Source organism: Pseudoliparis swirei, chromosome 3, assembly GCF_029220125.1.
Source record: "Pseudoliparis swirei isolate HS2019 ecotype Mariana Trench chromosome 3, NWPU_hadal_v1, whole genome shotgun sequence".
NCBI classification, from domain to species: Eukaryota; Metazoa; Chordata; class Actinopteri; order Perciformes; family Liparidae; genus Pseudoliparis; species Pseudoliparis swirei.
The window spans coordinates 8,434,526-8,449,733 of record NC_079390.1 but is presented as its reverse complement, the minus strand read 5'-3'; the positions used below and the strand labels follow the sequence as shown (position 1 = coordinate 8,449,733).

General features: G+C 43.0%; 1 protein-coding gene and 1 pseudogene across 1 annotated transcript; both read right to left on the bottom strand.

The window, feature by feature from the left end:
* Nucleotides 1-10,018: 10,018 nt before the first annotated feature.
* On the bottom strand, nucleotides 10,019-12,233 carry LOC130211633 (rhodopsin kinase GRK1-like). Its single transcript, XM_056442507.1, is given in 6 exon segments — nucleotides 10,019-10,381; nucleotides 10,910-11,052; nucleotides 11,054-11,109; nucleotides 11,228-11,352; nucleotides 11,452-11,535; nucleotides 11,807-12,233. Coding segments are annotated over 6 exon segments (843 nt in total). The 5' UTR covers nucleotides 11,958-12,233; the 3' UTR covers nucleotides 10,019-10,097.
* Nucleotides 12,229-14,587, bottom strand: LOC130191680 (rhodopsin kinase GRK1-like; annotated as a pseudogene).
* Nucleotides 14,588-15,208: the final 621 nt, after the last annotated feature.

Sequence of the window (15,208 nt, the reverse complement as noted above, 5' to 3'; positions counted from 1 at the left end):
CACCCTGTGCATGATGGGTATGTGCGTGGCATTTAGGGGTGAGGGTACCGAGCTGCAGACGACCAGGTCTGTGGACCAGCAGATGAACCGGTTTCATGTCTGACGACTGAGCCCAAAAGTCTTGTTACCTTCGCATTGAAAATGCGGAAGGTTATGTTTTGATCGCCGTGTATTTATTTATTTATTTATTTGTATGCGTGTTATTCGCGTAACAAAAAAAGTTGTAAACCGAATCGCATGAAATATGGTGGGATGATTGGTTATTATCCGGGGACCATCTGATTAGATTTTGGGATTGATCGGCTCAAAGGTCAAGGTCAAGGTTATGAAAAAGGTCAACATCTTCTTGAATCGCATGAAATTTGGTGGGATGATTGGTTATTATCCGGGGACCATTTGATTAGACTTTGGGATCTATCGGGTCAAAGGTCAAGGTCAAGGTCATGAAAAGGTCAACATCTTCTTTTTACCACAGCACGGTCAATTTTTATCCAATTGGCATGCAACTAATGCCAAAATGTTCATAATTCAATGCCCAATCTTGTGATATGCGAAGGTATGCACTCTACCGAGTGCCCATTCTAGTTTTCCTTTGTTTTACTCGTGTAGTGCCGCTCGTTATCAGACCATCATCATCAGGGTGATGAAGTACCACTGAGGCCTTTTGGCCACACATAAAGAAACCCTTTGACCTGACTATTACACATTTTTTACAACCTAAACACAAGAACTGCGCTATGTCAAAGTTGACTTTCTGTAATGAATGTCCAAATATCACAAGAAGTAAACTGTCTCAACAAGAAATATGTTTCACAAGAACTAAGAACAACTTGCTTGACTGCTTGTACATGCAGTTCCCACTGCACACTGTATTTACTGTCAGCTTACACTTATGTTGATTTCTTTGGCTCGATGATTATGAAAAACTTGAGTTGAGCTTCAGGAAGGGAATTGTTTTGTAACAGGGATTGTAATTGAATGAGACTTAAAAAAAAGTGTGTCCACTGCAACAGTTTTTTTGGTGTCTAACAAACCCATGAGGCACATTATGTGCATAATGCACAAATAACAATATCTCTATATCTATCTATCTATCTGTTGATCCCTCTCACTGGTGCTCGCTGGCTGTCTAACATATGCATTACATTAAATACAATGGTGCAATGTAAGGATACTCTTATGATGCTACAGTACTGCTTGTAAGGTTTCTCAGGTTATTTGGTTTTATTGACAGTGATCACCTCAAAATATAATGCAATCCAGTACAATGTGTAAATGTTCATAAAGTGGATGTAAATTCCTCACATACAACTTCAACCTCAGCTCTATCGAGCTATTGTGTTGCAGTGCACAGCTGCTCCTGCTGAGTACAGTACGAGCATTCATTACATATGTTTATTATTTCATTTATTTGTCGAATTATGTATCGAAAGCTCATATTCAGTTTCTAAGAGAGAAAAAAAGAAGCCATAATCAGATACCAATTTCTCGCAGTCTGACAGAGATTATAAAATGTGTCAGCTGGGAAATAAAGCAGGATCATAAGAGAACAATCTGTAAGAATATATGGTAATGTTCCAAAGCATATTAATAGAATTACCAGAAATGGGCACATTTGAATTTTTTTTACAGCAGATACAAAAAAAAGTGACTTTTCTAAGATCTTGTACTGTAACAATCACAAACTTACCTGGGAGAGCAAAAAGGGATGGAAAGTCCCGACAGTTATAGATCCCTGTTGAATCACTTGCACAAGACATCCAGAGGTTCTCGTAGATTGTGGAGGTCGTAATGACGCTGCCCTCCGTGGTGGATTCTTTCCAATACTGATCTTGTAGTGATATGAAAATCAATATCCATCCTGAAAAACCAAGAAAAAGTGCTATAACCTCGATGATTTCTATCATCTTGAAAGTAATCTTTGATTAATAATGAAATAATTAGCAGAACTAATAGATAATACCTCTGTGAGGACCTCTATTCCCAACTTCTGTACCTGATATACATTATGGGAGCGTGAGAACTGAACAGATTTTTTTTTTACCCTCAAGCACTCAAACCTGGACTAATTTGAACATTGATTTATTGGCTGTAGCTACATGATAAGTCTGCTATTCCCGCCCAAAAATCACGTTTCACGTGTCTGGCACGTTACCATAGAAATGTAAGTATACAATGAGCTGCTTTTTTTCTCCTTCTTCTTTTCCTCTTTTGATTGGCAGTGGAGTTATAGAGAATCTCTTGTAAAATAGATATCACGGTTTTAAATCCACGGGCCAAATGTCTGGAATCATCTGGCCCTGATTGCTTTGATGTGCCTTTGAAGCTTCTTCAGGAGGCAGTAAACATGACACTCCATTGTTTTATCAGTAGTAGTGTTTTAAGAAGCAGTGCCTCCATAATTGCAAGATTATATTGTGACTATATGATCAGGATGATCAGAGGAAAGTATAATGATGTGATCTGTGAAGTGATATTGTCATTGTACTGAAGGTTTATGACTCTCTGGGTATCATTCATCTGCTTTTTGTGTTTACTCACATCATCTCGTATTCCCTTTTTGAGGAATTGGTAGCTTTGTGGTTTAAGGGAGGTCATTTCAGGTTCGACGAGCAAACATTAATGTGAAATACTGAAAAGAGAGCAAAACAAACAATGAAAGTGGAGCGAGGTGGGTGATTTATCGGAGGCAGAAAGTGTCTATTTTAGCACTGGTTAAGCATTAACGAGTCTGCTGCGGGACAAAAGATGCATTGAAAGTCTTTCTCTTTTGTCAGTGCATTTTTTTAACTGTAGCATATCAATGTAACCCTGATGGAGCGTGTTGACAGAGTACAGTGCTGTATAGAAGATCAGACAGCCCTGACACACCCTTAGAATTAATTGGTTGTTTCTATACATTAAGCAAACAGTCCAGATCTAGAAGTTTTGACACTTCATAATTATGTTCAGTCTTTACAAAATATTTGCACGAATCTACTATGTGAAGATTACATTAAAAGTCAACACTTTTTCCATTTTGCAAAGTCGAGCTACTCTTTGTTTACGAGGATCTTCGCGTCAGTATCTTATCAAATGTGAATTCTCTTTTGCCAACCAGTAATTAGAAGCACAGTTCAAAGTACTGCCATATACTTACAGTATTGAATAGACATTCAGCCTTTAAATCTTATGTCTGTTAATTTTTTATCTGCTGGCCCTTCCCTCAGTCAGCTGAGTGGTTTGTCCGCGTTGACCCGCCGGCTTAAAGGGAAAGTTCAATGAAACCTGAAAGTTCGTCAGCACCGGTATTTAGGTCACATCCACTAGGTTACTGAGAACACGCATTTCTATCAGGGTCGGGATCATTTGATTTTGAACATTAAGTCAATTATTAAAAATTGTCATCGTAAATTTTTGAGTTTTAAATGCTCAACAGCATTAAAAACTAGAACGGGCACTCGGTAGAGCGCATACCTTCGCATTTCACAAGATTGGGCATTGAATTATGAACATTTTGGCATTAGTTGCATGCCAATTGGACAAAAATGTATCGTGCTATGGTAAAAAAAAGATTTTGACCTTTCCATGACCTTGACCTTTGACCCGATTGATCCCAAAATCTAATCAAATGGTCCCCGGATAATAACCAATCATCCCACCAAATTCCATGTGATTCAAGAAGATTTGACCTGTTCATGACCTTTGACCTTGACCTTTGACCCGATCGATCCCAAAATCTAATCAACTGGTCCCCGGATAATAAACAATCATCCCATCAAATTTCATGCGATTCGGTTCAATACTTTTTGAGTTCTGCGAAAGATTTTGACCTGTTCATGACCTTTGACCTAGACCTTTGACCCGATCGATCCCAAAATCTAATCAACTGGTCCCCGGATAATAAACAATCATCCCACCAAATTTCATGCGATTCGGTTCAATACTTTTTGAGTTTTATAATAACACGCATACAAATAAATAAATAAATACACGGCGATCAAAACATAACCTTCCGGCATTTTCAATGCGAAGGTAATAATGACCATTTGTGAGAACAATTTACCTTGTATTAATCTTTATTCTTTTTCTGCTGTGAATTCCCTGGTCGTAAATAACTACCGTATTCTCACAGAGATGTTTGATCTCTGAAAAAGTTTAATCCGTCCCATTTAACGGAAAAATGTGATGTATTGGCAGAGACAGTGAATACATAACTGTTTTCCCAAGCACAGAAACATACTTGTACATTTTACACTATTTTTCCTTAAATTACTTAAATTCTTAAATCTCAACTGCAAATATGTAATAGCAGTTTGAGAAATGTGATATTGCCATGACTTTGAACAGTCAGTATTTGTGTACCTGTCTTATTGATTAATATGACCATGAACTCACTGTGTCTCTGTCTCTCTCTCTCACACACACACACACACACACACACACACACACACACACACACACACACACACACACACACACACACACACACACACACACACACACACACACACACACACACACACACACACACACACAAACACAAACACAAACACACACATGACACCAAGAAGCTGGACAGGTCCTTGGTGTGGAGGGCGGACCACAGGAGGTCTGTGGAAAGGAACATTTCATCTGATTTACAAGAAAAGCTTTCAGACTCATTTTGGATATGAATGTAAGTGTCTGACCCTCTCGGTTGGTCTGACGATTAGATGGATTTGTACGGACCCTCATAGTCCCAAGAGGGTGAACCCTTTACTTATCCCCTGTCTTTCCCTCTAGTGCCAGCATGTTTACATTAGCTTGTGTGTGTGTTAAAGAAGAAATACTTGTAAAACTCATGACATTAACTTTGGCTATTTTGTGTTGTTGGTGCAAATGAATAATTAATAGTTTGCTCAAGTAACGTGGTGACCTTGTTTCAGAGCGCATCGCTCCATCAGCAATAAGCGTCCAGCTCAAAGCAGAGCGGTGCATAGATAGTATCTCGGGAGTGAAGAGGAAAGGAGGAGAAAGTAGAGAAATGTCCCTCTGTGGAGGCGTGAGGGAGTGGGTGGGGGTTGTGTGGACAGTGGGAGGTTCGAGGTTCCCCCGGAGAGGTGTTCCACCCGTTCCAGGTGAGTCAGCCTTGAGCGGGCGATGGAGCCAGCCTTCCCCAGTTGTTGTTAAGACCAATGCGGCACTGGAGCCAGCCCCCAGCAGACAATGGCAGCGCTGGTGCCACAGCCCCTACGGACACCCAACAGACAAAGGCAATTGCTGCACCACGACCATCAGGAACTGCTTTCTCAGAAAAGACATCTTGAAGGATCCAGCTTTGAGACAGAGTGTTCTTTATCCTTTCAGTTCTTGGTCGATGGAGACGCAGAGTACTCACAGTCCTTCATGTTGTCCCACGCTCCTCCCAGGACACCACCAGGTGTGGAGCTGTCGCTTTCCCTCCCCACCACCACCCCCTCCTCTTGCAGGGGCCCCATCCACCACCAGCAGGTGGTTCACCATCGCGCTCAGCCGCAGGCCACCCACTGCTCTGCCCTACTCCATACCCCCCTTCCACACACATGACTCCCCGACCTTATCCTCATCACTGGTGACTGAATCAGCAGACTACTGCAGAATCATCAGAGTGCTGTAGAACTGGTCACAGGGTGGTGAGGGCAGGGACAGAAGGGGACAGACAAAACACGAGGAAGACAGCACACACCGTTCCTGACCAACTCGGCAACTGTCTCTGACCCTGTCATGACATGGTGATCTCTGTCCACCGTGGCTGCCAGGTGCGCCCATCACATGAGATGGGCTGCAGCCTCTGCCTCAGCCAGTTCCTGACCACCTCAAGAGTGACTGGAGGGCACCAGTTAAATGGACTGAACTCACTCAGACAGGTATGAGCATGGTGCACCAGGTGTCAAGCCAGCGGCAGATGCTACCACACAGACATGAGGGGCAGTCGTCCAGAGGTCCAGCCGGAGCGGATATGGCCTGCACAGAAGGCAGGTCCAGTCACTCTCCCACCGCAGAGGAGGGTGGTGGGAGGTGAGGATGGTGATGCACGTTGAGGGGACAAGGTGAGGGCGACCGAGGGGTAGTCGCTGAGGCTGATGGCACCCCAGCCGACGGCCACCAGGAGCCTGAGGGACACCAAAGCAGCGGCACCAGACAGGGCAGCTGGGACTGAGGGCTGATAGGACTGCTGCTGATGCCATCAGGACCTTCAGCTCTCTTGAGCTGCTGGCCCTTCCTCTGGGTCTGCTCAGCTGGCGCAGGTGTCACAGAGGTGCCACAGGGACAGAGGGGTAGAGACAGGAGGGCAGCAGGGCAGAGGAGGGGAGGAGGGGGAGGGGAGAGGCAGCTTGGAGGTGGGGGGAGGCTGTGAAGGGAGGGGGTTGAAAACAGGGAAGCTTGAAAAAACTCTCCAGGGAGCCCTTGGGCCAGGAGCCTCCCACCTTCTCTCCCACAACCCTTGTGCCCCAGACCTTCCCTCTGCCCTTTGTTCCCCCCTCTTTTTTGCTGCCCTCCCTGACCAGGAGTCTCTTCCCTCCCTGAGCTTGCCCTTAGGTTGCACACCTGGACTCTGCGCTGGGCTTTCTCAGCTCATCCTCAAGCAGCTTTTCACGAGAAGAAGCAGCTTTCAGGTCCCCTGTGATCCAGGGGTGATCCAGGGAAGTTGTGTCAGTTGTGGGGGATGGGTGGTGGATGGTGGTTGATGTCAGTTGTGTGATGATGGGACGTGATGTATGTGTGATCCTGTCCGTCCAGTGTCCGTCCAGCATTTGATGGTCTCCGCTGTTGCGCCAGTCACAGCCTGTCCCATTCTCCTCCTCCACCACCACCTCCCTGGTGGGTTGGTCAGACCCTCCTCACAGGAACAATGGTCATCGTAGCAGCGTCACCAGGCCAGGTGCCAGACGAGGGGAGGCAAGGAGTAAGGACGGTATATATCCTTGTAGTATTACAGCAATTAGGGTCAGTTGTTTCCTTTTCAATGTTGTCCAGTGTATTGTTGGCATGGTTGGGTTGCTTTTTTGATGGAATGTGGTTAAAGTCACCAGAATGTGGTGTGGTGAAATCCTCCATGCTGATGATTCAGCAGAGCATGGATGAGACAGTGGAGCAGCAGCAGTGCAGTGGATGGCATGTGTCAGCTCGCGGCAGCAAAATAACCAAAATGAACTCGAAACTTCACAAATAATGCCCGCGCCCGAACTCTCTCGGCAATGTAACCGGCCAAGAAGCGCTCCTTCACGCAACCGGTCCGGATGGCACCACCGCTCATTGGCACCACCCGTCATTCCTCCCTCCAGCGCTCTGTGTGTAGTCTCTGTCAGCTTCTTAGTCTGTCAGCCGGGCCAAAGCGGCTAGTCAGAGGCAGAGTCCGGAGCGCAGCCACGCACCAGTGAAGCGCGCCAGCAAGTCTCTCCTCAAGACCCTCTCTGCTCTCGTACCCACGCGCCTTTCTCTCGTCATTACCATTCGCCAACCTCGCCACGCCCTCGACCCCGCCTCGGGGGTGTATTGTTGTATCTCCTCTCCGCGCCCTCCCCACCAGCCCGACAGCGGCCGCGCCTCCGTGCCTTCCCCGGAGCACAGATCTCTCCAGGGTCAGGTCTGTTCAGAAGCTTCGGCCTGCAGCTGAGCAGGAGGCAGCGAGCGACGCGACAGTCTCCGTTTTTTTGCTGGCTTTGATTTTAGTCACTCTCCGAGTGAACAAAAACAACAGTAGAATTATCGAAAAAGAAGTTATGGTCCAGTGTCCGTCCGTAACTGAACAAACGTGAAAGAAAGAAAAAAAAAAGAAGAAAAAAAAAAAAAAAAAAAAAAATAAAATAAAATCAAAACGCCACTACTGAAACAAGCAGCCGTTGGCACAGCGCTGACATTACAAAACCTCATAGTCTGGTTACCTTCGCATTGAAAATGCGGAAGGTTATGTTTTGATCGCCGTGTATTTATTTATTTATTACCTTCGCATTGAAAATGCGGAAGGTTATGTTTTGATCGCCGTGTATTTATTTATTTATTTATTACCTTCGCATTGAAAATGCGGAAGGTTATGTTTTGATCACCGCGTTTTTATTTGTATGCGTGTTATTCGCCTAACTAAAAAAGTATTAAACCGAATCGCATGAAATTTGGTGGGATGATTGTATATTATCCGGGGACCATTTGATTAGATTTTGGGATCGATCGGGTCAAAGGTCATGGTCAAGGTCATGAAAAGGTCAACATCTTCTTGAATCACATGAAATTTGGTGGGATGTTTGGTTATTATCCGGGGACCATTCGATTAGATTTTGGGATCGATCGGGTCAAAGGTCAAGGTCATGGAAAGGTCAACATCTTCTTGAATCGCATTAAATTTGGTGGGATGATTGTTTATTATCCGGGGACCATTTGGTTAGATTTTGGGATCAATCGGGTCAAAGGTCAAGGTCATGGAAAGGTCAACATCTTCTTTTTACCATAGCACGGTCAATTTTTATCCAATTGGCATGCAACTAATGCCAACATGTTCATAATTCAATGCCCAATCTTGTGATATGCGAAGGTATGTGCTCTACCGAGTGCCCGTTCTAGTTCATTACTGTTTTTATAAGTAAAGTCTGAAGTCACAGTTAAAACTAATGTTCTCATTGATGCATTTCACTGTATTATTTCAATCTTCATAAAACATTTTTTTTGTGCTGGCAGTATAGAGCACAATTCGTTGTGAAATGGTGTTAAAGTTTGACCCTCCTTTACAGTAGACCTGACAATGATATGTAATAAAACGTAATCCCACAGTCACTTTTACTTCTGAAGTGTTAATTTAGGATTAACTTTTGATGTGAGACCTGAAATGCTCTGTGGTTTAATAATTCACCCCTAGGGTAACCCAGGAGACTGAGCCGATTTAAATAAACAAGTGTGCTGGAGACTCCAGTTATTGTTTTACCAAATATGAAATGTTGGTTTATTGTTATCTAAAATAGATCATCATAGACTTAAACCCCCCACCCCATCACTATGTATGAAGATTTTTAGAAACAATAAATAATCTGGATAAAATACAACACATGACACGTGTCAGATCCTTGATGATATTTTTAACATGGCTGGATGTGATGAACGGTCCACTATGATGGTTCCACTATCTGGGGTTGTCATGGAAACACATCAGACACAAGACAAACACGCACTGGGCGAGGGGAGAGCGGGTGGTCTGCTGGTGCGATCCCTGGCTCCTCTAGTCCACATGTTAACGTTTCCTCGGGTAAGATACTGAACCCCATGATGCCTCACCAGGGCTGTGAGCTGCGAGTGAATGTGTGTGAGGTTCATGTTGACATGTAGTGGACAGCACTTTGAGTAGTCAGAGGACCTGAAAAGTCTATTTACCATTTACCACGATTCTAATCGACATTAACGGTCAAAAGATTGATGAGTCAAACTCAAAAAAGTCCATTAGAAGTAACATTTAGAAGGTCTATACAATATTAATGTCCAAATATAGATATTTGAATTAATACGATGTTTGTGAGTCAAATTTCTAATTGTTATTTTTCATCTCTCCTGTCATTAGCCTGATATAAACACACGGATGTGGACAGTAACGAAAGGAACACAGAAACATTCAAGATTTTATTTATCGCTTTAACTCCTCTTTCTACAATGTTTGCCATAATAATAACTTAAATACTATTTGTTAGATAATAAATAAAGAATGATTTAATGTTTATAACATGTTAATAAAACTAATAGTAACAATGTCAAGTATTGTATAGTTTAAATAATTTATGTTACATAAACATTATATGTAGTTTCTACTTTCATTCATTAGTTTGTATTTACTAAACCCACATATTGACGTGTGTACTATGCCATTATTTGTGCATCCATATTTACATTTCATATATTATTGCACCATCCAATATATGTTTACCATGATTCCACCTTTACTTTAACACTATAAATATTACATTATATATGATAAGATCTAAATATGCATTAATTACAACGATGACAGATACTTGTACAAATGACAGATAATACAGAATATGATTAAGTGGCACCGAATGAGCACACAATGTGCCCACATGTGTTTAATTTAAGACATTCTTTCCACCTGTTTCTGCTCAAAGGAGCACACGTCCTCCACCTTTGGCCTCCACATAGTTTGGATCGAGGTCATTGGGCAGCTTGCCGTTCTCTCCCCAGATGTTTAGCTCTCCAAACACGCCTGTTTCGATCATCTCGTCCTGCCAAGGGATCGGGACGTTCCCGGAAGAGAAGTCGTTGTAGAACTCCGTGTCCTTGCTATCCAGGACCAGACCTTTGATGGAGCTGAAGGCGCCCACGTCATCGGTGTCTTTGGCGTAGACCATCCTAGGGTCGGGGACAAATGGTGGCGGCAGCATACCTTGAGATGGAACACATGAAACAAATTCAATCGCTTTTATTTTTCTAATTCACCATCTAGAATTCACCATCTGCACGACCGTTCCAAAGTTTGGGGTCACCCAGACAATTTCGTTTTTTCCATGAAAACTCACACTTTAATTTATCAAATGAATTGCAAAATGATTATAAAGTATAGTCAAGACATTGACATGGTTCGAAATAATGATTTTTATTTGAAATATTTATCTTGTTCTTTAAACTTCAAGCTCAAAGGAAGGCCAGTTGTATAGCTTCTCTCGCCAGCATAACTGTTTTCAGCTGTGCTAACATAATTGCACAAGGGTTTTCTAACCCTCCATTAGTCTTCTAAGGCGATGAGTAAACACAATGTACCATCAGAACACTGGAGATGGGCCTCTATACACCATTAAAAAACAGACGTTTACACCTAGAATTGTCATTCACCACATGAACAATGTATAGAGTGTATTTCTGATTAATTTAACGTTATCTTCATTGAAAAAATCAGTGCTTTTCTTTAATATACCCGCTTCCAGGCGACCCCAGTTAATCTCTTTAAAGAATGGCTGATTCTTGAGCTCTTCGCACTCGATATTTTTGAACCCGAGGCGTTTCGATGGGTCCTTTTGCATCAGGCCTTCACAAAGATCCTTGGATGCCGCGCTGAAGCTCGGTGTATGAAACCGGATCGTTCAAGATTCTGCGAGCGACCTCGTCGTTCTCAACCTGAAGAAAGAGACCATTGCGTATGTATGATTTGGCACTGGACCAGAGCAAACATGGGAATTGAGGATATTATTTTTCCATAAAAGACACCCGGTGTGTCTGTTCTCCACATTAGTACCTTCTCTCCTCGTATCCTGAAGGGCCCTTTGGCGGCAATCATCTCAAAAACGGTGACTCCCAGCGTAAAGTAGTCCACCGACGAGTCATACTGCTTCTTTTCCAGCAGCTCAGGAGCCATGAAGCCTTTATTTATGGATAATATTATTTCATACACAATAGACTGCTATAGGAGAAACATGCTCTTTATTTCACTTGATATCAATATGTTGGATTTGTACTCACCTGGAGTTCCTGCATATCCAGTAGTTGTGTCTGTTCCGGGTGGAAGTTCAACAGCCAGACCCAAATCTGACAGGCGGACGTGTCCTGAGTGAAAACAGTGGGAAATCAGCAAAAAAAGTATTTAAAAAAGTCATGGTATGGTATCTGTCAAAAAATTATTATTATAATACGTCAAAAAAAAGTCATGATATATTGTGTTTTAAAGTGTGATGAAAAAAATCTGAGTTTAGTAAGTCTTAAAAAAGTAATTGTAGTATACCATAAAAAGTCATAAAAATGGCATAATATAAAAAAGCCAATATAAAATGTAATATAATAAAATAAAATAAAAGTGGATGGGGGGGGGAGGGCTCACCGGCGTCATCCATCAGCACGTTCTCTGGCTTCAGGTCTGTGTTGACGATCCTGTGCTGGTGGAGGTGCTCCAGCCCACAGATGATCTGAGCTGTGTAGAAACATGTTCTCTTCTCATCAAAGCCAGGATTATTTTCATCCACGTTGTACATATGAAACCTGGAAGAGAGGATGTTGTGTTAGAGGAAAATCAACAAGTACATACAGAGTGTATCTCCTTCAGGCTGATGAGTAGAGATGACATCACAGACGTCGGTGCTTTAGAGGTGCAGTGATGAGGTCAGTGTGGGTGTGTATAGAGCTGTATTCATATAGAACACCTGAGGTCTCCACTGTTCATGATGGTCATGACGAGGCAGAGGTCAGCGTTGAGCTGAATCTGAGGGCCTAGTTGTGTGAGACTACACTTCCCAGAGTGCAGCAGCAGCAGCAGCAATCAGTGTTGCTTATTAGGAGCACCTGTGGGGATGCTCTGATGCATTTTGTAAAGACAAGCAGCAGAGAGAGGACGCTTCAGGTCACTCCACGGTTCAACCCAAAGACGGCAATGGTGAAATGATTTGTTTAATTTCATGGTGTTTAAAAATGCTGATTTTGTGTTAAAAGAATATTTCATTTTGAGTTTGGAAAATGAAAAGAATAAAATGTTTAATTAAAATGTAATTTATGTTCTGTCTTAAAGATTACAACCTAATTCACTGGCAGAGCAATCAACGAACTAAAGAAAAATAAAAGAAAGATTAAGTCAGTAATTTGAGTTGTCTTCACGTCCTTTGGAAACGGTGAACAGGAGCTGGACTTGACAGTCAGTCTTGGTCTGGAAGGCGTCGGCCAGCGTCACAATAAAGCGGCTGTGAACTTTTGCCAGGATGTGTTTCTCCACAATGGCTCCCTAAACACAAATCAAACATCAGGACAGAATCAACACAACAAAAGCAAGAATTAACTAGAACGGGCACTCGGTAGAGCGCATACCTTTGCATATCACAAGATTGGGCATTGAATTATGAACATTTTGGCATTAGTTGCATGCCAATTGGACAAAAATGTATCGTGCTATGGTAAAAAGATTTTGACCTTTCCATGACCTTGACCTTTGACCCGATTGATCCCAAAATCTAATCAAATGGTCCGCGGATAATAACCAATCATCCCACCAAATTCCATGTGATTCAAGAAGATTTGACCTGTTCATGACCTTTGACCTTTGACCCGATCGATCCCAAAATCTAATCAACTAGTCCCCGGATAATAAACAATCATCCCACCAAATTTCATGCGATTCGGTTCAATACTTTTTGAGTTCGGCGAAAGATTTTGACCTGTTCATGACCTTTGACCTTGACCTTTGACCCGATCGATCCCAAAATCTAATCAACTGGTCCCCGGATAATAAACAATCATCCCACCAAATTGCATGCGATTCGGTTCAATACTTTTCGAGTTTTGCGAATAACACGCATACAAATAAATACATAAATAAATTGCGATCAAAACATAACCTTCCGGCATTTTCAATGCGAAGGTAACAACGTCAAGGAATATTTAAGGGTCCTGATACACTTACTGTCCAGACACACAGGTGTTGTTTGCCTGATTACACCGACATGGCATTTAATGTCATTGTATTTTAGACGCTGGCTCTACTTGAAGCCAAGCTAACCAGGTGTCTTTAGTTTAGTTTAACTGGACTAACTGATTCATGAGTAATTGCTTTCTTTCTTAAAAAATAAGTCAAAATGTCTCTTTTTAAAAAGGTGTCTACAAACCCAAACTGGTGCAATTAGTTACATCAGTGCTACGAGAAGTGGTCAACTCTTGTCAGACTTCAACATCCTGTAGCATGTTTAATTGAGAGGACTAACCTGAGGATCTTTCTCAGAGGCAGTGTGAATTGTTTCTGAGTCTTAAAGAGACTCACACGCTTCTTTGCATTGAGCCTTTTTCATCAAAACAAAACCTCTGGGCTTTAAGTCCGACTTATTTCCTGCTTTAGTTCAGAATAATCTTGCTAGTAGAATGGTTTCACGTTGTGTTGTTACTCTTGTTACTCACTCTAAGAATGGATCTCTACATCATCGCTTTACCTCGTAGCCTTTGCGCTTCTTTAGCCTCTTTTTCGCCAACTTCTTGTTGGCGTACATCTTGCCCGTCGCCTTGGCCTGACAGGCAAACACTTCCCCAAAGCTTTCTTTCCCCAGGACCCTGAAGTCCATGAACCACTCCTCGTCGAAGGGCTGGCTCTCCAGCCACTTGAACAAAGCGCAGGAAGAACCCGCTGCCCTTGAAGCCATCGACGGCCTTCCCCTCCAGGTGCTTGAGGAGCTGCTGCTCGCTCTCTTTGAACAGGTCGCCGCGGGCTTTCTTCAGGTCCTCGACGACTCGAGCGACGGCCTTTTCTTCCAAGAAGCCGCACGAGCTCTTTGAAGCCGACTTGTAGTATTTATTGACGACATTCTGAGCCTTCCGCACCCTCTCTGTCTCTTGACATACGGCGTAGTCTTCGATGTCTTTCCACAACTCGACGGCATTTTTATGGCTCGCGCAGCTCTCCAGAAACTGCTGGAACAGGCGCTTGCCGACGGGCTGTTTGACACATGCTGTCGAAAGTGGCGTCGACAGATGTTTTCATGTGTTCACAATCTCTGATGTGTGGGAGCTTCACCCTGGCGCGCATCTTCTTGTCCCGCATGGTGGCCGCCGCCGCCGCTCCGTCCACGCCGCCACGAGCCGAAACGTAGGCGGAGTTGGCCACCACCGTCTCCAAACCACCGATGTCCATGGCTGCTGCCTTTGTCTGACACACACACACACATCCAGGAAAGAAGTTAACGAGAGGGCTGAAAAGGGCCTTTTCAATCATTGTGATCCTACGGGGCGCAGAGTTTTGACATTTTTAATGCACAAAAATGGGATTTTTGATTAAATCTGCTGTGATATTCTCTTCTTGATGTTGCTACTCTGATTTGAGTTCATCTGTCTTGTACGGTTAACATCTTTTTTGTCCTATTTTCTTTATTATCAATCAATAGCACCAAGTTATAATCTTATTAAATGTTCATAGTATCATTAAAATGCTTTTTGTACAACATACATAATAAGAGGCACCGAATTGTATTCATTTTTTCCTAAGTATTATAATGTGTAGCCATCCATAGCCAATATAAACCACACGGGTTATTTTGTTTGATCATGTCCTCTTTCAGAATACTAATTCCCCCAGTCTTCCTCATACACAGAACCGTGTCAATGCTCCAGGGCATCATAATCATAACAAAGGCTTTTCCCATGTTGTAGTTGTGATGTGCTGCGCCCTGCTGCTCGAAAGACACAAGTCACGGAAGAGGACTTTTTATTTCAGATGCTGCAGACAGGAAACGAAGCTCAGCTTGACCTCGCATCT